The 22,825-nt window shown below is 49.1% G+C and overlaps 6 protein-coding genes across 6 annotated transcripts; all 6 read right to left on the bottom strand.

Moving 5' to 3' along the window:
• Positions 1-706: 706 nt before the first annotated feature.
• Positions 707-3,472, bottom strand: N7471_004644 (putative phosphatidate cytidylyltransferase; the record flags this gene model as incomplete). The annotated part of the gene is made up of 2 exons (XM_057277363.1): positions 707-2,850; positions 2,908-3,472. 2 exons carry the CDS (start codon positions 3,470-3,472, stop codon positions 707-709), a joined length of 2,709 nt encoding a protein of 902 aa, XP_057136973.1.
• A 355-nt stretch (positions 3,473-3,827) lies between these two features.
• Positions 3,828-6,131, bottom strand: N7471_004643 (diphthine--ammonia ligase family protein; the record flags this gene model as incomplete). The annotated part of the gene is made up of 1 exon (XM_057277362.1): positions 3,828-6,131. The coding sequence occupies one exon, from the start codon at positions 6,129-6,131 to the stop codon at positions 3,828-3,830; it is 2,304 nt and encodes a 767-aa protein (XP_057136972.1).
• Positions 6,132-7,296: 1,165 nt separating this feature from the next.
• On the bottom strand, positions 7,297-9,061 carry sebA (putative C2H2 transcription factor (Seb1); the record flags this gene model as incomplete). Its single annotated transcript, XM_057277361.1, has 3 exons — positions 7,297-8,124; positions 8,187-8,443; positions 8,521-9,061. 3 exons carry the CDS (start codon positions 9,059-9,061, stop codon positions 7,297-7,299), a joined length of 1,626 nt encoding a protein of 541 aa, XP_057136971.1.
• An 8,009-nt stretch (positions 9,062-17,070) lies between these two features.
• N7471_004641 (uncharacterized protein) lies at positions 17,071-17,400 on the bottom strand (the record flags this gene model as incomplete). The annotated part of the gene is made up of 1 exon (XM_057277360.1): positions 17,071-17,400. The coding sequence occupies one exon, from the start codon at positions 17,398-17,400 to the stop codon at positions 17,071-17,073; it is 330 nt and encodes a 109-aa protein (XP_057136970.1).
• Positions 17,401-19,319: 1,919 nt separating this feature from the next.
• On the bottom strand, positions 19,320-20,690 carry N7471_004640 (thioredoxin-like protein 1). The gene is made up of 3 exons (XM_057277359.1): positions 20,572-20,690; positions 20,334-20,481; positions 19,320-20,241 (listed from the first exon to the last, which is right to left on the bottom strand). Exons 1-3 carry the CDS (start codon positions 20,645-20,647, stop codon positions 19,467-19,469), a joined length of 999 nt encoding a protein of 332 aa, XP_057136969.1. The 5' UTR covers positions 20,648-20,690; the 3' UTR covers positions 19,320-19,466.
• Positions 20,691-21,544: 854 nt separating this feature from the next.
• On the bottom strand, positions 21,545-22,150 carry N7471_004639 (uncharacterized protein; the record flags this gene model as incomplete). Its single annotated transcript, XM_057277358.1, has 1 exon — positions 21,545-22,150. The coding sequence occupies one exon, from the start codon at positions 22,148-22,150 to the stop codon at positions 21,545-21,547; it is 606 nt and encodes a 201-aa protein (XP_057136968.1).
• Between the last annotated feature and the right edge of the window lie 675 nt (positions 22,151-22,825).

Below are 22,825 nucleotides of genomic sequence, written 5' to 3'. Positions count from 1 at the left end.
AGAAATAATCGAAATTATGAGAAATATAGGATACAACCCTCTTTAAAACACAAGAAACCTGCGAAAAAGCACCTTGGGAGTCCAAATCGCAGACATATAGGTCATGTGCTTATCGATTAGATAAGGCCGAGATCGGCAAGGCAGATACCGAGATCTCCAGTATGGCCTGTTACAATATACCGGAGAGTTGTGTGTAAAGAATGTACATGTACGTATTCTGTGGGGTTAGATTAAATATATGTAGTGCCTAGGCTCTGTCAAGGCTCCTCTATATATGTCTTCCCCAATATTCCCGCATTTTCCTGTAAATACTATGTACTTCCAAATCGCAAAGTGGGTGACTGATCACAAAACACGATGAAACTGTATGGTGACGGACCCCGGGAAGCTTATCTGCAGCCTATGACTCCCAGTCATGGCGCATCGGTTGGTCGAATTGAGGAAAAGGGGGGAAGCTAAGGTAAGGCAGATATGCAATAACGCGCCGCTAGTATAGGCATCCAAAAACGGTCTCTAGTTAAGTAGTCGAGGTCAATCTATACATCCTCGGGCTATGTACCCCACCATACTATACAAATGCCGCATGGAAATGATAGGCAGATAATCACACGCAAACCTCCGAGCAAAAAGGAAAGAAAAAAAGGGGGAAGAAATAAAAAAGCAAACAAGTCGCGCATCTATGTTGTATACACATCAACGTGGCACATCAAACGCCAAGACCCCGCACCAGCAGCCATAACACCACTGGGACCACGACGTTGTCATTACAGCCAGTAAGGATCGCCTCGGTGGCGCTCGTTCCGGCTGCCGCCAGAACCGCCTTGAGCGAAGTCCAGACCCAGAAATGAGCAGAGAAAGTCCCTTCAGCTGATTCGACCCCAGACACGGGCCAGCCACCGAGCACCAACCAGGCACGAACCGCGATCAGCCCGCAGGTCACGGCTGCGACAAAAGCGATGCTGCCTTCAAGTGATTTTCCGCCACCCCAGAACCATTTCAGTCGACCGTACCGACGGCCAACGAGGGATGCGGCCGCGTCGCCCATGCCAACACAGATAACTCCGCTGGCCATGCTCACATCTCGTGACGGGATCTCCCAACCAGCCCAGGGGCCCAGGCCAGTCCGAGGAAGATCGGAAAGTGACAGCCAAAGGGGTATCGAACATCCAATTAACAAGAAGATGTGTGAGATGATGACCGGGCCACGGTGATCACGGCCGTCCACATACGGGGCAAGAAAATAGGTGAGTGGCCGCGAAATCGGAGGTAGTTGAGACGCGCGGAACAGGTCCAATAGAAGGAAGATGGAGAGAACCAAGGCTAGCGCCATGGCGCAGAAGGCTGGATCTACAAATATAGCGGGAAGGAACATAACCACCATCATGCCGTGGAAAATCTTGCGACGCGTATCAACCTCAGCAACAGAACTGAGCTTAACCACAATAGCCAGGCCTGTCAGTAGTATCAACACGCAGTAGCCACTGAGTAGTAGACGGGTGATGGCGGCCCCAAAAGTAGCCTGGCGAATATGTTCGATCGATCCGAAGAAGCAGGAGGCACTCAGAATATCTGCATCAGGGCGAGGTGGCAGTTCAATCCAGTACTCAAGGTTCAACATAAGGACCCAAAAGCGAATCCTCGAGAAATTTCCCAACAAGTAGCCTATAGCCCAACCAAACGGATCCTGGCCTTGCAGTGCGTGCTCTGCCACGTACGTTCGGATAGGTCCAAGGATGATAATCAAGGACAAAACATAGACGTAAAAGGCGTACAGCCATTTGCGGACCTGTGCCTGGGCTGAAGTAAGGGAGAGGAAGGAGGCCAGACCAGGACCCATCATTTTCTTGCGTCTACCACCAGGGGTGGTGCGAACACGTTCTTCTCGAACAGCTTCATCGAATGTAGATATGGTATGGCGTCGTCGATGCACAATGCGAGCATGCTGCTCAAAAATGTCTTCCGTCGTGATCTTGTCAACTGCAGATGCCGGCTCTGCCGGCGGGTGGGAAGAGCCATTCTCTCGCATGGTCTTAGTCTTACGCGGCCTTGAAAACGGAAACCCATTGGGCCCATCACTGTCCGACGAAGTATCGTCCGATGGGACATGCCCCGTTCTACTCAACTTCTCACAAAGTCGATGGTCCATCATGTTCAGGAATTTGCGGGGAGATTGCGAGCCATGCGGAGCGCGGCGGAATTTCCAGCTGGGGATTCTGGCCAAAGAAATCTCCCAACGCAGTATATGTCGACAAGAAGCAAACAAACACATGCCTCCAAGCCATAACAAGGCTTTGAGTATCTCCATCTGGGGAGAGGCCGCAAACAAGTACAAGTTGATCAAAGCAGTTGTCAAAAGCTGCAGCTCAGCGGGAAGAATGCTGGTCGTCAACAAAAAGTCTAAAGTGGGTATCAACGCTTGATGCAAAGGGAAAAGAAGTATTAAAGATTCCGCGTCGAGCCCGCGAAGCGTCAATGGTTTGGGCACTGTATGGTCCAAGGAGAAATGCTCGGCAACGAGAATGGGAATCATAGAGATTATCCAATGGAGAGTATTGAATCCATTGGTCCGGTTCTGGAACGGTATAACAGGCGTTGGTAAAGAGGACAGGCTGAGAATGATATTGGGCATGATAAGTGGCGGAAGATGGTTGGACAACGACAACGAAACGAAAATGGGGATAAGGATCGGATAGAGAAGGGGAGCCGGATCGAAGCTCGAGGGTATTGAGAAGTAGGTCCGTTTCGTAGACCAAATGCGCCAGATGCGCCAGCTTCGGCCCTGTGATGCACGAACAACGAGCGGATAGGCGGCATAGAGACCCAAGACCACGAGGCCATGAGCAGCAATTTCTGCAAATCAATTAGCGCATTCCACTTTATCGGTGGCAATGTCAGTTTCCCACATACCCTTTCGCCATTCCCAAGCTAAAGAGCGCGCCCCGTCTTGATACAAGACCACACCACCCACAGACAGCAAAAGCGCAGTCTCCAATAACCGCCGGAGGACCTCCACCCGTCTCTGGCTTCTGGACCTCTGTCTTTCCTCAAAGGCCTCTTCCTCGAGTTCCTCCTCCGAGCTCCGTCGCGATGTCCGCAACATAGGCCGCACAAATGACGGCCACGGTTGCAAGCTCGGCAGCCAGTCATCGAGGTCAGTGGGACTGACTCCACCAGATCGTAGGCCTTTTCGAGGACGGAGCGGCGGGGCAGGTAATCCCCTTAGGATACCGGTGCTTTCATCGTCTGCCTCTGTGCCACTGTCGCTGGTTGTTCGCGAGGACCTGGAGTTGGAGGAGAGCGGGTGGAGACGGTCGCCGTGTTCGGAGGGAGTGCATGATCCGAGGCGCCGGCTTCTGTGGTATGGATGGGGGGAGCGATTGAATAATCGGAGGTCTTCGGCGAACGCTTCGGGGCTCAGAGGTGTACTGGTGCGAGGCGTCGCTTCTTGTTCTTCTTTCCACGGCGAACTCATGGCGCCATGCTTATGTCGATGAGTACGTCATGCCGCGATGGGATAGTGATGTACAGTGTATGTGGGGGATAGGAGAACGCCCGGGAAGAGAGCAGGGTACCTAACGATTTAGACCGTTTAAGTTCGATGTCGGAAATATTGAGAACGTGGCAGAGGCAGAATGACACTGGTGTTATCTAACCTGAATGCGGAAGGGATTTTGCCTATCACATGTGAGCGGACAGTGCGCCGTACATCGATCATCACACGGAGGACGGAGTATGACATCGACGTACAACGATCTCCTGATCTCTAAATATTATTTCCCCCTAATGTTTGGTCAAATCGAGTGGTTTTATTCTTTGTTAAATAGTTCCTAACTAAGCTGCTGCAGGACCACACCTGCACTCAACCTTCGACCTTCTCGCCCCCACACTGATCTGCACGGCACAACCTGTACTGGCCACAAGGCTTCAGGCACTGGGTATGTGGTATATAACACAGCCTGAGACAGACTGGAATCTCGACTGTAAGCCTCATTCACTGATCTCAATATTTGCTTCAATGTATCGTCCGACGAACCCGCGTCGATCTCGATATTGGTATACTTGTATTGATTGTCCATGGTGGTGGAAGATGTCCCTCCTTTAATGTCGAGCTTGACCTGCTCACATCGGCCTCCCAGCCCTTGCCATTCAATATCGCTTCCTCGTGGTAGTTCGTCCACTTGAACAGCCAAGAATGGTGGAATGGATGTGTGAGACTCAACAAGAGCAGTAAACTGGGGCAGACTCGACACAGGGGCATCGGTCAGCTCCTCTGTGCGACGGCCATATTTGATATCCCACGCATCCAGCTGTGGGCCATCATCATCATCCTCGTCCTCATTGTCAGGCAAAGCATGCATTCTTTCCCAGAGGCGCCACGCCAGTTGCGCTTGGGTATTAGCGTGTTCTCCGCGGGCCAAGAAGGCCACCGCACCGAGCCACCAGTTTACCTGCATGGCTTCACCAATTCTCCAGAGGTGCTGGAGGGCCAGTACAGCTCGAAAACGGTAGTTTTCAATCCATGAACCTGGCCCCTCCACTTGCGCCAAATTCATAGAACCAGGATCTAGGGGAATCTGGCCAGCAATGTACACGAGTCTGCTAGCGTTCTGCAGCGGAACTGACAACGCTTGGGAATATGGTCCAATATTTGCGGGGGCCCAGTACGACCTAGATTGAACATGTAGGCCCTGGCGCCGGTCCCTCGCACCCAGGTCAACCACGAATGTGACCATCACCTTGACGTTGGATGGGAGTCGGTCTCCGCATGCCACTGTAACTCGCGCGGGAGGATTGGGTTTCTTGAATAGCGAGACGTAGATATCATTCATTGATCCAAAGTCGGCCATTGAATTTAGCAGCACCGTAGCGAAAACAATGTCGTCTGTTGATCGGGAACCGGACTTGGGGTGGGAAAAGGACTTGAGCACTTTTTCGACCTTGTGTGCAATCCCTTTCATCTGCTCCCCTGCCCCAGGACCAGCCTCGGGTGCAACAATATTCGAAATAGTCCACGTAGAACCAGACAACCGATGCACCGGCTCACAGACAGGCCAATCCGGCGACCGAGCGTTACTCGTCATCGCCCGCGATTTCGGATCATCAAGCGATCCAGAAAGATCCGATGCAGATCCCAAGACACCCTCAAAAACTGCATCTAACAGTCCTGGCCTCCTAATATCACTCGGTGCAATCCCGTCGCCAATCTCCCACGCACTCTTAGCCGTACACCTAGCACCCCTCAACCTAACAAACGCAACACCCCCCTCTCCAGCCTTCTCCTCTCGACTACCAACCTCAATCCTCTGCTTCCACAAGAAACCAGGCCCATCCAGCGCAAGCGTCTCATACTCCCCACCTTCACCCAGCACCGCCCCACGAATATCTTCCGCAGCCGCAAACCGACTCATAGCCTTAACAAGACACCTTCGCATCATGCGGCCGCCACTCCCGGCACCAGACACATTCTCCCACAGGAAGCCCTCGTCCAGACCGCCGGAGGCGACCTTGATAATACGAGCATCGCATCTAGCGGCTGCCATATCCTCCAAGAGCCCCGCCTGGCGTATTACCAGAGTATCGGCGGATCTGGCAGCGGAAGCGGGGAGGGATGGGTACATCCATAGCCAAGCGAGGGGTACGAGGCCCAGGCGGTTAGCGACGTTCTCGATTCGCGTACGCTGGTATGTAGAGAGGATGGCGCCTGCGGAGACGGCGTTTGCTTCTGGATGGGCTTGTTTGATGCGTTGGAGTAGTGGGACGAGGGATTCGGTCTCGTCTTTGTCGGTTGTTTTGGTTCCGTAGATGCGGTCTGTGTCGACTGCGCCGCCTGTGATGGGTTGGCGGTAGAGGGGGATTTGGAGGGCTGTTTCGTAGAGAGGGATTATGCTGTGACCGATTGTTTGGTACATGAAGCTGTCGATGTCTTCTTCTTCTTCTTCTTCTTCGTCATGTTTGGGTCTATTTGGATTTGTGTTTATGGTCTTGTTCTGCGGTTCTGGGTAGAGGTTGGCTAACGCGACCACTTTGTGACCGTTGCGGATGCAGTGGAGGATCGAGTAGAGGGAGTCTTTTCCGCCGGAGATTAGGGCAATCACGTTGAGCCCTGGGGCTGAGGGTTGTGCTGCAGACATGACAACTGTATGCCCTCTGGAGTCCAAGGTCTCTTTTTCGCGGATTTGTTGGATATTGGGTGAGGGTGATGGGGGGTACTTTTTGCAGTCCCCACCTTTGCCCGGGTGAGTTTCCAAGGTTATCGCCAATCGATAGAGCGATAAGATCAGTACATCCCGAGGTCACGGGATAGTTACTTATTTCATACATAAAAGTCTAACTATCCTAAATTGTCTGGGTATCGAGTTGGGGAACTGAAAATATCTTGTAGAAATCAGTGGAAGGCCAAAAGCCCTAACTTCCAAGTTTCTCTACTTTTACTATGCTTATAAGGGGATTTACCAGGAAAGAGTGCAGTAAGATTATGCTTGTAATTTGATGCATGTAAATCAATATCTAGAGATGTGACCTGGAACCAACTTTGAACACAAAGGGGCAATGCAATACAAGAAGGGGGTATGAAGTGATGGGGAGGGAAAATGGGGGCCAATTAACTTATACACGAATGTGACCAGCACAAAAAGAAGCAGATAAAAAGCAAAAAGAAAGCACCAAAAATATTACATCGAATAGGCAGAAACAAGGATGAACGAAACGGTAGAAGAAGCAGAAAAAGAAGAGGGGAAAAAAAAAGAATGGTAAAAAAGTCACAAGAAGCGAAGTAAACAGGGAATACACGAAGGGAAAAACCTAAAGGTTCAAAGTGTGAGGCACATTGTTCACGCCGAATGTGCTGGTCCAGGAGAGATTGGAGAGAACAAGTGAAACAAAAGGAAAAAGGAAAAAAAAGGAGAAAAACAAGGTGACAAAGGAAATAATTTCACTCAGCACTGCCAACGACAGATGCCATCATTCGCTTTATATGTCGTTTTTTTTTTCTTCTTCCTGGACTCTTCTGCGCCCATGTGCCTTCACCAAAAGAACCGTTCGAGGCAATCCCAGCCTGTGTGTATGTGTCCCCGTGCGATATGTCAAAACGCTGAAAATAAAAAGGGAACCCAAGTTGCTGTGCACCGATGATCCAGTTTCCGACACCAGTATAAATGCCCGGACGCCAAACCCAATCAAGACCAATGTGGTCGAGCTTCCAATGAAAGACTCCGACCGAAGAATGTGTGTATTATATATGCAGTAGGAAGTCTCCTGGTCTCGTAAAGAAAAAAAAATCATGAAACGCGAAGTCCCTTAGGACAAGTCACGCTTGCGCTTCTTCGCCGCTCGGCGATCCACAGAGGGAGTACCGGTGACTTCAGTCGACCGGGCAGCCTCGTACATGACTTGGCCAAGGGCACCAGCGTCATGTTGATCATCGAAGGAGACAGAACCGGCATCGCTTGCATCCAGGATGCCCATGACAATGGAGCCACCACCATGGGTGCGGGCGTGCTGAGCGAGGTTGTCACTGCGGGAGAACTTCTTGCCGCACTCGTTGCACTCGAACGGCTTGTCCTGGGTGTGGAGAGAACGGTAGTGGCGCTTGAGGTGTTCCTGGCGACGGAAGCGACGGGAGCACAGGGTGCAGACGAAGGTCTTGGAAGGGTCCTCAGTCAAAGACTGCTTGCGACCCCGGCGGTTGACCGAGATGGGAGCAGACTCTGAGTCATCAACTGATCCGTCATCAGAGCAGCAGTCGCCAGAGGACTCGCAGGCGGCCAGCGCCTTTGCTTCAGCCTCTTCGTCAGCGGCAATCTTTCGGGACTTGCGGTTGCTACGCTTCTTGGTCTTAGGCTCCTCAATAGGTTCGTCCTCGCTCTCAGCCTGAGGCTGGGCAGTCTGGGTCCACTCGAAGGATGGCAAACCATTGGGCATGAAATTCTCGGAGTCATCCGAGTCTTCGAGGCTGTGTTCGCTCAGGAAACCATCATCCTCTACCGGGTAGGCGTGCACACGCTGGCGCTTGCCACCCATGTAGACGGCATTAGCGGCAGGGTGGAATTCCACCAGGCGATTCAACTCATCATCAGAATCGAGGTCTGAGAAGCTGTCGAAAGTCGGCAGCGAGCTCAGAGGGTCCTGGGTCGAGGAGCTGAAAGAAGGAGATGGGTTCTCGTTGACGGGGAGCGTCACAGACGCACTGCCAACAACGGCGCGGGCTCCTCCTCCTCCTCACATGAGAGATTCGGCAGAGGAGGCAGATCCTGTGCATGAACATTGACACAGGGCTCAACGGTGAGCTGACGCGGATCGCAGAAAGACTGGCTAGACCCAAGAGTCTGGGAGGAAAGAATGTCGGTGGGCACGGGTGAGGGGGAGGGGGAAAGCGAGGGGCATGATGTTGCAGACAGAAGGTCTGAGGAGTGGATGTGAGTAAGAGAAGGTGGGTGAATGAAGACTGCATGATAATTAGCCTTTCGCCCTTGCTTCGCAATACCCACATTTCTTATCAATGTGTGATCTATAAAAACTTACCAGGCGTCATCGGAGGCGAATCGGAACGCGCCCACTCCGGGGTGGCCAGAATTTCCTGGTGGACATCGGTCTCGCATCCCTCCTTGACACCCTCCACCTTGTCGAAGGTAAAGAATGTGTCGTGAATCGGGGTTGGTAGCGCGCCATGGGCAGACGGGGGGCTGCTGATGGTGCTTCCGGAGGCTGACAGTGGAGGAGTTGAGGGGAATGAGTACATGTCGTGACCAATAAAGCGAGTGTCCAAGGGCATCAAGCCAGGAGAGCCCTGCTGCACAATGATGGTGGGCTTCATTTGCGAGGGCTGGGGAGAGGCAATTGGTGTCAAGCTCATGGTAGCTCCTCGGAAGGCATTGGTGGTGGCCATCTGGTGCATGTTCATCATGGGCTGGGGAGAGTAGAGTGGTTGCTCTTGTCCATACTGCATTTGGCTGTAGTATGGGACGTCTGACTGGTAGTGACCTTGCTGTCTCTGTGAGTCGGGATAGTATGCGAATGGCTGTCCTTGCACCGAGGTCGGTCCCATGGTGTATGTTGAGTCCATTGTGAGTTGTGCTGTTCCATGGGTTAGAAGCCAAACAGGAAATGTGTATAGATATATACACACCTGTATGAGATTTGGAAGTCCAATTGCAAAGTTTCCCGTTGTATATTAGTAGGATTATAGTGATTCAAGTCCGAATGAATGAATGGACTAGCAATTAGGTGTATAGGTGAATGAGTGTGTCGAAAAGGAAGGACAGGTTCTGGGAACCGGGAGACAAAGTACTTGAGGAAGGAGAGTGATATAGAAGAGAGGATCCCAAATAAATCCAATAGGAAACCCCAAACCCAAAATAGTCAAAATAGTCAAACAAAAAAAAAGATTGGATAGAGAGTGTGAGTATAAGAAAAATAGACAGCGGGGAAAAATAAAATAAAAATAAGAAGAGAAGAAGAGAGAGAGACAGAGGGAAAGATAGCAGGTTGCGGTGGATAAATGAGTGATCTGCTACTATTTTCTACTTGCCGGGTCACTAGTTTAGGTGTGGGCCAGGAACCGGGTGCTTTTTTTTATTATTTTATGAATTAAATTTGTCTCAAGAATTATGATTTAATAGAAAAAAATAATAGAATATTAGGATATTAGAATAATAGAATAATAAGAGATGGGAATTATGGGTATCCCAGTCCGGGGCGGGATTGCGAAAGACACTGCACATCAAGTGCTCAGTCCCGTCAGAAGAGACCAATCGCATTGATTGAGGAGTTTAGTGAGTGACCTCAGTTGGTGGAGACCCTAAGAGTTAAATAAATATATTTGATATATTATTATTATACATAAATCTTTTATTAGCTTACCAAAAAAGTACCTTGTTTTTCGGTCACCCTCCCAAAAGCAGTATGGCGTTATACATGTACCTACCACTAACCATAATATTAACATTTGATAATGCGGAGTTGTTCACACTGTGTTAACCTTGGAACTCCTTTCTGATTTGCACATGTATAGTTTTAAGAGGCAAAAATTGTGGCCCGAGACCTGATCCAAAAATTGAGGTGTGGCCACGAGGTGCACGACCATTGGACTATATGATGGTGACAGCGACAATCATTTACTCAATTAGTCTTATCAAGGCGATGTCGGACAAATAAGAGGCCTTTAAACCAGAAGGTCTTCTTTTTCATTGCTTTTTTGAGGACCAATAGCCCGGAAGGATTAGGGCCCACGCATCCCGTCCGGTACCACATACCATGTACTCCCGGAGTACCCTAGGTACCTGGTAAAGCTTCTAATTATTTCTGGTAAATTAACTACAGGATCCAAATAATACCTCGACTGCTCCGTTACCATTTTCCCTCAAACTCCAGCATAGTGATCAACAGGTGGAAACTTAAGAAGGGCTAGCCGCCAATCAGTTACCAGTTTGGGCTGCACATCCCAAGTCGCTCAGGACTTGCCGATCAGGCTATCAATGGTGGCAACCACCGTGCAACCATCTGGCTTCGATCGTGAAACGGTCGGCATTGGCTGTACAGCGCTTACTAGGCACATTCTTACCTGGCCAATTTCATATGATCCAGGCTGTCCCTCGGTGATGACCGCATCAAGGAACAATAAAAAAGGCTGTTAAAGCTCATTAATTGGTCTCAAGCTATCAAACTCATTCGTATTAAGATCATCATATGGAGTATAACGTTCGTAGTTCCCAGCTTGGAGTTCGTATGTACCAGTTTGCCACATGGGTCCTATATCGCAAGTAAACAAAACCGCGTTTCTTTCCGGTCGCTGCAAGGGCTATGCCATGGCCCATACAAACAAATATCACATGGTACACGTCAATGGCATCGATATCCAGGCAGGACAAGACATCAAAACCCCAAAAAAATTGACCATGCAATATGCAAGCCAAAAAAGATTGCGAAATTCCAGTTCACTGTGTGCGGCCTACTGCAGGAACCAGCCTGTGGGGGGCAAAATCACACAGGCAGCTACATAAAACACGCTTATTGGGTGCTTGGCTCTCAGTAAAAGGCAAGGCTCAGATGCTGTTTTCTTTGAAGGTCAAATCATCGAGGGTTTACTCTGTACCGGATGGGGTCCGGTTGCGCTAAGTCCATTGATTGGAGAGATAGTTAGCTGTCCCCAGACTATCCAAAACTATGATCGGGGACATGGTCAGGCCAATATTGGTGCTTATATTTTGTGGCCCAAATTCCAGTACAGTATGTTAGTGTGATATACTCGTTAATAGGTCTCACCTATGATGCATCTTATTGGGTCAAAGTCTGGCCGTGGTCGCTAAGTGATGTGTTCCGATTGCAGGGTGATGTGATAGTACTTTTTGTTCTCACTAACCTGACCTGTAGATCCGGGGGAAAGTGCGCTTAGTATATGTCAGAGCATCACTACATGGGCGTTATTATTACTATGGCATGTGTTCCAAGGTTGCCTGTGACCAATCTCATCCGAAGATTGGAAAATGGGAAGCACAGGCAGATGCATAATCCGACACATCGACTAACACAGCCCAATGACAGACAGCAAGTGGCCACGCAAGCAAGGTCCATTTCTATTCTTACCAGGTCGTGGCACATTCTCTACATTACAAATGGGCTATCCACCGAAACCATTCAAGTCTTCTAATTTTTTTCTAAATCTTCCAAATCCTTGAAATCCTTAATCTCCAAGGTCCCTTTCTCCCTCCAGTCCAGACCGGAAACAAAAAGTAATATCCCGGCATTTAATGGGAAGTCGGGGGCCGGAGCATCTCCTGCGTAATTGGCTGCTTCTAAAGATAGCGCGCCCCTCCAATTGGCTACTAATCCGTTCGCAGGCAAAGCGTCGGGGCGAGCGGAGACTTGTCTTTATCCGCTGCCAATAAGATAAATATAAACCACACCAATGTGGACTTGGGGAAATTGGGGAGAGTCACTGATAGATATTCATTACCGTTCCACTCTACAAAGATAGCCCACGGTTAAGGTACTCCGTACACACTGGAGATACCCGGTTCTCCGGGCCTCGAGTGTTTCCTTGCTGGGCTTAGATACTTCCCGTGGATTTGGAAAGGGTCATGCATGGAAGGCTGTCAAGTCCTTCTTCGAGAAATCCTAATGTCCACTTTCTAATCTTGAAGCTAATTACCTTGCGTCACCCAATTTCATTATTTCATAAGCTTACTAACTCAACATCTCAAAATTTCGCCCTGGCTTTTGCGACTATGTATTTACTTTGCGATGGTCAATATCCTTGCCGCCATCGTTGTCGCACAGACGAATCGACTTTTTTGCTTTTGCGCGGCCCACGGGCTCATTATCAACGCTTAGAGAAAAATGGTGGAAAATAGAAGCCGGAAGCCAAAAGTTACGCGCTATTGAATTGAAGTCCACCATTTCCTGATCGTCAGGATTGCTCCAGAGCTCCAACAGCTCCAAGTTCAAAATCCTATCAAAGAGCTTCGACCGAGAGAAGTCCAGGAAAAAAAAATCCAAGACTTCACACGGGATAAAACAAGCTACTTCCAAATCACTTCTACCAACGGCCCTTCTAGCCTCGACACCAACTCTTAGCAGGAGTGGAGAACATGTTGATGGAGGCGGGCGGGCAGTGCCTAGTTTCCAACTAAAGGCCGCGGAAGTCCCTCTTGGGAATCCGGACCCCCCAAGTGGCTCTCGAATGGAGACCCGAGTGGGTGGAGTGTACGGAGCACGATTTACGGTGTACACTCTCTGTCGAGAGAAAAAGGAGGAAAAAGCAAAACAAAGAGGCAAATTGATTAAAGTTGATCTACTAATTCCAATACCAAGGTCAATGGGCTAGCAATGATCACAGAATCGACCGTGCGATTTGAAAAAAACCGTGCTTGGTCTGGGATGCGAGCATCTTCCCAGTTCCCCGACGAATCATGCTCGGCTGCTGGCGGTTAACTATGGGGATGTCTGTGAGAGCTCCCGTCTGCGATGCGCGAAACCGTTTGACGATCATCATGCCCGTATCCGAGTTTAAGTCCTGTCATCAAAAGTTGACCAGTCTATCTGTCATGGTTGACCCCAGACGATATATATGCATAGCATCAAACTAGTCTTTCACCGGGGGTCGAGACCGAAACATCCCGCAGCAAGGGTTCATATTCGCACGTCGCGATAGGTACGGGAGTAATTTACCGTTGGGATCTCCCATGCATCAGTGGGTTTGGGCAAAACGTCCTGGTCCACCAGGGATTCACCGCACATATTCTACACATCCAAACCCACAATTTGCAATTTGCAATCCACAAGGCAAAGAAAATAGAATTTCGCAAGCGCAGCTGTCACCGCCACTAGGATTCGAGGTGGGTTTGGACACATCAGACGATATGAGACTTAATATTTCGCAAAATGTCACAAAGAGATGTGGATAGCAGATCCGCAAGGAATTCACGGCCCTCTGTTCTGCGCTTGCGTCTCTGTCAACGGTTCTTGTCGGAAGACTTGCAGGGATTAGTTCGCCATCGACTAGGACCATTGGAGGTCATTCACATGGGACCACCGAGGCTTCAAATAAAGGCAAAAAAAAATCATTCACTATGTGGAGTGCATCACTCATTACTCTGTGCTCGGTGCTATCAACAACATACATAGTACATCGTACGTTGTTGGTTGTTAAGTAAAGAATTGAAAGAGTTGGATCCTCAATCATGCCATTGAGCCAAAAAAAAAAAGCTTTTTATTCGAAGTCCCCATGTCATGTTATACTGTCCACACCCTCGGGAGGGTCCCGAATCATGGGCAGACCCAGCCACCCAGACCGACTACTATGTCGCTCACATATCTCTACTGCTACGGAGTAGGGTCATCAAAGCCCGAAACCAGCGCGGGTACCAGCGTCGGAGCGCTTGTAATTACAAGCATTATAAAATGCATAGGAACGATTCCAATTCAGTTTCCCCAATTCAGATTCAAAAACGCAAGGACCCCGGATTATCACCGTTTGCTTGTGGACGCTAAACATGGCGAAGGAGCGAATTAAGTCGTGGTGCCGCATGTACCTAAGAAAAAAGAAGCTAAAGCCGATGGCAGTGACCTCGATGGAAAGTGTTCGAAAAGTAGCGAGACTTCCAAGGTTTGTGACGTACGAAGATCTCCGGTACCCCCAAACTGACTCGGGAATGGACTTGTGGGGGGGGGAGACATGTACCTAGTGGGTTCACTGGGAATTTTTATTTGTTTTAGATTCGCAATTAATTGTCTCTGTACGGAGGACGGAGGATAGAGAGACAGGATAATTTGGCGGGCACTTCCGCACGTTGACTAGGCTAAAATCTGAAACACAGTCCAAATCACTCGTATCTGGGCATAACGGGTAGGAACACGCGTTTTTGGGACGCTAGTGTGCGCCAGGGGGGTCTTGGCCTCTTGGCTCTTTTTTATTTTTGAGCGAGTTTCGAGTTTCGCCTTTCGAGAATGGATCCTACTTTGGGGGGGCGTGGGATTATTGTCGATGGTCGCATTTTTAGCGGAGCCTATACTTTGTACTTTGCGGTGTACACCTCTCTTCTGGACTTGCTTCCCGTTTGGGGAGAGCACTGGCCTCAATATGGCCTGTTAGGGGAATTTTGGTCCAATGAGTAGGAGGCTGTTGGAAGAGAAGAGCAATGGAAATCACCAATAATAACAAATATAAAATTAATTAGCTGTTAATACCTAAATACCTCTAGGGTAGTAGGCAGATAGATTCCGAATCAGGAAATATGAGTCCGAATTGAGAAGTATGAGGTCTTTTCTATATTTTCTACGCCTCATGGCACAGTAGTGAGATCTTGTACCAGCAGTCTCTAATCTCACTATCTCGCTCTCTGAGATTGAGTCTGACCAAATCAGACATCAAGCCTGTGTCTTAATCGGGTGGTTTAAGTTGTCTCATGCGACCGTTGCGCCTGTTTTTAATATAATCATACAACATAGGATGGGGCATAGCATAGGGCACTTTGCCACAAAGCAATCTCGCTATCTATACACCAAACATGTGCCACACTGCCACCTCTACTATTAGCGCGCACGGGACGCCACTCCTACTCCAATAGAGACACACAGTTCCTACCGGAAAAAAAAAAGATCCTTCCAAAGGTCCTCGTGTCTCAAAGCGCAAACCCTGCTATGTTACATCCACAAAATTCCAAGCGAGCAAAGTGCGGGGGGGAAAACTCTCTATTAACCCAGTTCCACACAGTCGCACAACCATGGTTAAGGATGTGCGCACCGTCCTGCTCGCGGGTAAATCATCATTGTTTGCCTGATCGGGAATTTTAGACGGCCCCGCAATCGCTAACACTGTGAATGTACTCTGTACGGAGTACGAGGTAGTTATGGTACTGCGTTGTACTTCAATCCTATATCAAATTACCATTTTGAAGGAAGTGTGGTACATACAATTGACCAGAAAGAACCAGATTGTATACCAAGTTACATCAAGAAACTTCAAGGGACAGAAAGCACTGTCAAAGTGGCGTGCTAGGCATGTGTTTCAGATATGTTCCTCGGTATCCACGAACAATACTCCGGACTCCAGCGTCATATCGCGATCTCAGTTCCAAAGTTCGAGGACCTTGTGTAACTGGCTACGCGACCCGAGACACTAGACCCAGTGTGGTACCCAGTATGGTTGCCCAGACCCTGATATGATCGTCTAAAACTGGGATAACCTTCAGTTGATCAGCCGTACTATCGCTCGCAACTTGCTGTTTGAAGCTCTAAAGAGCTCTTCAAGGACGGCACGTGTGTCTCCATGGTAGTATTGACCATTAAACCTACACCGTACTAACTACCGAACTATAAGGCCGGTGCGAACGTGGCTGGAAGAACGTGGGATGAAAGGGTTCGTTTCAGGTAAGATCTGCTGTGCATCGAGTTTGTGATCCACTTGGGGGTTATCAGCTCATTCAATTTCTATGGTTCCTCTCTCATTTCCCAACCTTGGAAGGTTAACACTAACTCTATATCAGGTAAAGTCACAAAGTTACATGGCCAATGGAAGTTTCTCGATGTTCTTAATATTATTCTCCTATCGCAATCTTCAGGCACAGAGTTTTATGAAGCTTCGACGATATATATCCAGGTACAGAATGGGGAATGGTGCATCGAGCACCATCCCCACTTTCCACTGAGGGTATGGATCGGCCTTCAGCCCACATATTAGACATATTGGACAAATTAGAACAAGCGAGCTTCGATCGAAGGATTTTTGAATTCGGCACGATCCTGCGACAAAACAATATCCATATGAATGCGGAGATAGCTTACCCAGCCCGCGGTGAAAATATGCATTAGCGCAGGATTCGTTTCCACCCAAACCGGGGGCCTCACCAACCGGATAGCTCACTGGATTTCAAGTCCTTTTCAAATTCCCGTGGAACCATGCCCATCACCCTTGACCCCAAGATCAAAGGGAATGATTGCTTGGTTCAGGTACCATTACTCCAACATACTCCGTAGATTGCATAGTTTTACCCAATTATCAGGCTTCTCGCGAGAGACAAGGTGGGTCAGAAAAATACTTTGGGTCCTCATACGAGATATCGTTTCGGACGTGGATCTCTGGTACGGATGGGGGCGTGCAAAGACTCCCGAGGTCCAAAATGATGTGACTCTCCGGGCCCTAACTATCTGATCTAATCTTGCAAGGTTTCCCTGGTACTAAGGTCGCTGTGTATCCATCTGGCGGATATTCCCGATGAAGCCTAGCAACATGTCGTACGTGGCTTCATGATTATAGAAAAACATTCTATACTTTCCGAATATGACCATGTAGCACGTTCGCATGGCGTGCAAACCTTCTCTAACAACATCGCGCTATATTCCGTGGTCTATGAACATCAGACCCCACCCAAGTCGCCAGAAATCCCCGAACATACCAATCTAGCGTGTACATCATGCGGAGTATGCAGAATGTTCTCCGTAATTACTACATATCCGGTAAGCGTGTAAGCGTAAATGCGTATCTAGCTCGGAGAGGTCTGGTTCAGCGACTACATTCGTCCCTGAGCTATCAGGATCGACGACCGGCCCCATTTCCTATCGTATATAGCCCAAGGCTCAAAACCAAAAAAAAAAGTGGCTCTTTCCAACGTTCAACCCAGCCCGCGCCAACACAAGCAGATCACCTTCCCGCGCAGTATTTGGTACGTAACGGATTTCACTGGCGGTCTCCTTCAATTCAGCTGCTCCGTAGTGGTCACGACTCTGGGCTGAGAGATAAGCCCACCGTGCCCCGCATGCGCTGACTGTCTCTTGCGGTCCAGTGTGTGTGTAGAGTCCAACACAGGATCTCATCAATGGCTTTGGAGCTAGTTCTGGATCCATGAGGTGAAACCACAGCCTGAGCTGAGATGAAACTTGTCGCAGCGAACCTCCCGTGGCGGGCATGTTCGGTGAGACCATTCGAGATGAGAACTAACTTTTCATGAGAGTAATTATTCACTGACAAGTCGGTGTCTTGCCTTTTCTTGTCTGTTGTCCAGCGCCTAATCAACCCAAGTCTGTCCAGTCCTAGCCGCTGCTGAAGACACGCCATCGGCAGTGGATACATAGTCTGAATGGCGTGCCTCATTAGCAGCAAAACACTGGACAGTGCTCATCTTCGGGCGGGCTAGAGCGGGTCTTGATCCCTTCAACGGAACTTTGACCCAAGACCTGTACCGTTAAGAAGCCTCGCTACATCACACAACGCGACTAACTCGTTTCCTCAATTTAGTTAGTACAAACCTCTCCATGCCAGGTCCACACACAAAAGCCCACCAGAAGGTCACCATCTTCTACCCACACAAAACAAGAGAACTCGCAAGCAAACCTAGGTTAGGGAAATCACCGTGGAGTCCGACAAACCCGAATATTCGATGACGATCATGCAATGTACATCGTACAATGTCTCCAAGCACCACATTGGATATTAATTCATGAAACAACGACTAAATACAGATTAACGCATCCACACCAAGTCGCAATCTGGTACACCTCGGTCGGCCAGCGCATGGAACATGCCACTCTCTGCCAAACCTATAGTGGAGATGGATACGGAGCATGGAGATGAAAAAAAAAACAAGAGGTACGATCTCGGCAACGTGCCTGCGAACTCCTACGTCTCAATGGCCAACAGGACGAGGCGGATTGCATCGCCTAAATTGACTGCCAAGAGCTCCAACTCCATCTGCGGGTCACAAATGGAAATATCGTGTCCATACGGAGTACAGCTGCTTGCTATATCCTCATTATTACCTGGCTGGGTACTGTATGTGCCTTGTGAGAAGGCGAGGATGCCGGGTGCATCCGGTCGCCGACGGTTTGGCTATCGGGCCGAATTTGTTATTGTCGCGGCTCGGCGAACTACACGTGTGCATGCCAGTGTTCGGCCCTGATAATATGGGGGCTCCATGGTGGGTTGAGGCTTGAGGTACATTGTCTTATTTCTTCTCAGGTGGATGCAATTTTTATATTAACGGCGATATTCGGCTGACAATGTGGCCCCGAAAGTTGTTGGGTTTCTGCTGAGATATTTCGTCTATCCGGTACGGTCCAAGGAACAGGAATTGATGTTCTGCTTATGAATTTGGAATGAAAATGCTCGTGAATACGAGATACTAACTCGAGTTGCAAGTTTTGGAGACTAAAACATAATCCCCAAATTGAAGATGGAAAGCAATTATTGCGAGTTGATATTGAAGCTCGCCCTGGTTGCAGGTCGAGCTCCCCAACAACACCAGAAATAAACAGCAAAGGGCCTCAGGAATGGTAAATTTGAGATCACGCCCCCATAAGGAGTCAGTCTCTTCCTATCATAGAATCCATATTTCTCATCATCGACCATGTTTATGGAAGAAAGAGAAAGAAGGAAAAAGCTATCAGATGAAAAGAAAAAAAAAGCTCCTCGCATATGGCTTACATAATGAAAGTTTCTGTGTGCCGAAATCCTTGGAACCTTCCGTTAAAGGCAACCGGAAAAACCAAATCCCCGGGACTCCGCATAAAAGGAAATCTCAACCAGCAGCTTTCCTCTTCTTTTCTTTTCTTCTTCGTGCGGCGGCGCAACTCGATAACCCGTGTTGCCTGGACATCTACGGCCATTAGTCTGGCTTTCAGTGATGTTACCCAGGTGTCAGTTGCGCCACAGACGAAGGGAATTGCACATTGATTCTTACCTTTATGGGTCTTTCTGATTTCACAAGGATGAGACCTTCTGGTGGGAGTCAAACATACTTTTTTTTATATCCTCATGGGTATTTTCTATAGCATTAAACAATGGAATATTATCAAATTTTGCACAATTCTCTACAGCCGGCTGGCTCTCATTAGACGTTGAACTGTACTCTCATTGACATAAAGTTGACACAATGTTGCTCCGTCCAAGCTCTCTGTCTTGAAAAATCAATCGCGACACCTCACAGTTCTTATCTCCATAGCCTACGTAGGCTTGTTTTCTTCAAAGTCTATGTTGTTTACTCGCCAGGCTCGTCACCAATCTTCTCCAGCTTGCCCATAGATCGGTTTGCACCCGCCTCGCCAATAACGCGAATGCGATCAACGCGCAGCTTCTCGCTGTCCCCATCCCCATCAACGAAGAACACAACCAGCGATGTCACATTCTGGAAATTAACAAAACGCAGGGCGACCGTCGCAGTCCCAGTCTTCGCATCCCAATCTCCAGACTGGATCTCCACTTTCTGCACGGGGGGAATACCATCCGCCTCATCGAATCCAAGCACGTGGGAAGTATTCTTGTAGATGTGCAAGTTCCTAGGCCGCATGGGTGTCTCGTCATCATCGGCATCGGCATCCGCAGGAGGGAGGGAAGTAATCTGAAGCGAGTGAACCTTCAGTGTCGAGTTGAATGGGATATACAGCATCAGCTGCTCGTCGGTGTCGCTCTCGGTCCAATCCGCCTGGCCAGCAGCCTTGCCCTTGCCCTTTCCTGTGAGTCCCGAAGGCTTCGAGGTGTTAAACAAAGCGCGCGGCTCTGCCGTGTCCGTGTCCCGGTTCAGCAGCTCCAATCCCTTCACGTCAACCTGATCTGTGATATCGCTGTAGCCCTTGGCCACTGTGCCGCCGAGCCAGAGCTCGCCGGAGCTGCTTCCTTCGCCGGCTCCTGCTGCGTCGTCTGACTGGCTTGCCTCGGATGCGAGCTTCTGGACGATCTGGTTCAGCTGTGCAGGGTTGGCGCCCTTAACTGTTTGGTTCACGCGGCCGTTCTTGAAGACGATGAAGGTCGGCATTCTATGTATCGTGTTTGTCAGTAATCGAGGTAAATATTGTATGATTAGACACGCGGGTTGAGCTGGTTTCTAGATATTTGAAATTGCACATACGCTGTGACGCCGTAGGCTTGGGCGAGCTCTTGTTGGTGGTCGACATTGATCTTGGTGAATGTGATGTGATTCGGGCGGGAGAGCTTGGTCGCCAGCGCGTTATACGCAGGCGCAATAGCTTTGCATGGTCCACACCAATCAGCGTGGACTATTCAAGTATCAGTCCAAGGTTAGCGATAGCTCTGGTCGTTCGGAAGACAGGGTCTCGGCGGGGCAGGGTCGCGCGGCAAATACTTACAGTCGGCGACAACAAGACGGGAAGAGGTAAGAAGCGATGAGAATTGCTCCTTCGATGAGATCTCAATGACAGACATGGTGAAGTTGGGAGGGGAATGAGTGTGGAATGGAAGGTGGAAGAGGATGGAAAGATGTGAGGTTGTGTTTTGCTACCTCCGCATATGTCATCAGCCCCTCTACACAATCAACAATCTCATATAGACCACGCCAGGGAATGTGTACTGCCTAATTATAATTTTATTTCAACTGGTGACTATTAGATTCTCTTTTGAATTGCAAGACTACGCTGGAGCCAACTCAGCTGCCGGGGTTTCGAATGTAGTTATTCTGGATGTTTTGGATATATATTGTCGGTCACAATCCTTACCATGCGATCGAAAATGATTCATTGTTTATTGCGAGTTTCGTCTTTAACCTATTTTTTAGGTAAGGTAACTATAAATATATACATAAGAAGTGTATCTTCATCTAGAAGTAGAAGTAAATGTTGACAAATAGCTCTATGGTACAGCATTCAGTCTCATCGTTGGATGCATGAGGCTGAGCCAGGCTCAGCCGGAAGGCAAGAGGTTGAAGTTCAACTTTACTAACGATGCTTGAGCTTGAACTCAATCAAAGTGAGATAAGTTCAAAGCAAGGATACCACTTAGTATGGGCTCTTGGGTTAGACAAGGCCTGACGAGGTTGGTATGCACAAACCAGAAGAGATTGGCGGCGACCCAACCTGCAAAAGAGAAACCGAGCTCGGGAAAGATAAAGCTCGTAACAGAAGAAGAATGAACGTCCGAGCCGGTACCCTGCCTGAACCGAAGAGCCTAGTCCCTGGACGAGACATAGACCAACACAGACATGGGACCACGGGATGCCATCCATCACACAGTGACGAGGCATGAGCTGCACAGTGGGACTCAAATTCTAACGGTATGATAGACCAGAGATGATCAGAAAAAAATACCATCTGACAAGCCATCTCTTCATCCCTCATCTGCCTCAACAGCAAACAGAATTTTCAACCAGAGACTGCATCCGCGACACCCGATAATGATCTCGCCATGCTCAGCCTCCCTCTCCAAATCCTCCTCATTGACGAAGAAGCCGCGCTCATCACCGCACCGACATCCGCGATACCAGCAATCGCCGTCGCCGCCTTCCGCCTCCTCGCAGGCGAGATCCTCCAAATCCACAACTTCCAAGCCGGTATGGAACACGTCGCCGGTTTTCTCCCGTTCCGCAACCTTCAGCCTATCCAGAAGTAGAGAACGGTTATATTCGGAGCGGAGGGCGGGGTCGGATAGGGTCTTATAGGCGGTGGTAATCTGGTCGATGGTATACAGTTGTCGCGACGAGTTGCCATCGGATCTGGCAAAGAGAGGGTTCGGAGTAGATGTGGATGTAGAGTTAGTCGAGCCGCCTAGCCCGGTCTCCCTTGCGACAGCACCCGCCTTGTCAGGGTGGTGTTTCAGTAATGCTTTATGGTATGCGATCTTAATCTGCTGTTTGGAGAGGACTGTCGACGAGGACCCCGTGAACGGCAGAGACAGGATCTCATAGAGATCGACAGCGTGTGTCGTCCTCGTCATGTCGAAAAATTGTATTCCTCTTTCTGTTCAGGGTCTGTTCGTCGTATCTGGCCGGTTGCGCTGTTTCCGTGTCCCGCGCCGGGTCCTCGAGCGACCAGTCGGAGGTGCGCGCCAGGTTGTAATAGTGACACCTCGGAGTCTAGCGGAGAGGTCCAATCGCGTGCACCCCAGGGAATAATTGTGATAATCTGGGGTAGCAGGGGTGCTGCAAAGCGGGGTTGGTGAGTTTTCTTACTGAGAGGTTTCCATGAGGATTTAAAAATGGCGGGTCGCCCTTGCACGCCACTTTGGGAGACGGCCTTCCGGACCCAAACCTGATGGATGTTGAGCGTTGGCTACTCCGTTTCTTTCTTTTATTTTCCTGATACCAGGCATGAATATATGTTGTTTTCTAATATTCATGACCTAGATGAGTATTCTCTGGAGCTATGCGATACAGCTCTACCAAACTGTGCCTGATGGTTCTATGTGAATAGTGCTGCTAATGCTACATCCTACCCAAGGCGAAACTTACGTGCTGCGAATACAGCTAGGACTACTGGTGCATGCAATTATGGAAGGGAATCTGAAGTTCCATTGGGAACAAGAAAAGAATCTTAGTGAGTAATGACTCGGATATCAAGATAGGTATATGAAAGAAGACGGGAATATTAGGCAAATTTTTGAGCAATTGCC

Source organism: Penicillium samsonianum (assembly GCF_028829775.1).
Source record: "Penicillium samsonianum strain IBT 33392 chromosome Unknown utg000003l_segment0_segment0, whole genome shotgun sequence".
Taxonomy (NCBI): Eukaryota; Fungi; Ascomycota; class Eurotiomycetes; order Eurotiales; family Aspergillaceae; genus Penicillium; species Penicillium samsonianum.
The sequence above is the reverse complement of the archived record's forward strand: the minus strand, read 5'-3'. Positions and strand labels throughout refer to the sequence as shown.

Coding starts and splice junctions, on each gene's coding strand:
- N7471_004640 (XM_057277359.1), bottom strand. CDS start 20,647: ATGTCTGTCATTGAGATCTCATCGAAGGAGCAATTCTCATCGCTTCTT. Junction 20,482..20,571: donor CCGTCTTGTTGTCGCCGACT/GTAAGTATTTGC, acceptor ATACTTGAATAG/TCCACGCTGATTGGTGTGGA. Junction 20,242..20,333: donor CAAGCCTACGGCGTCACAGC/GTATGTGCAATT, acceptor CACGATACATAG/AATGCCGACCTTCATCGTCT.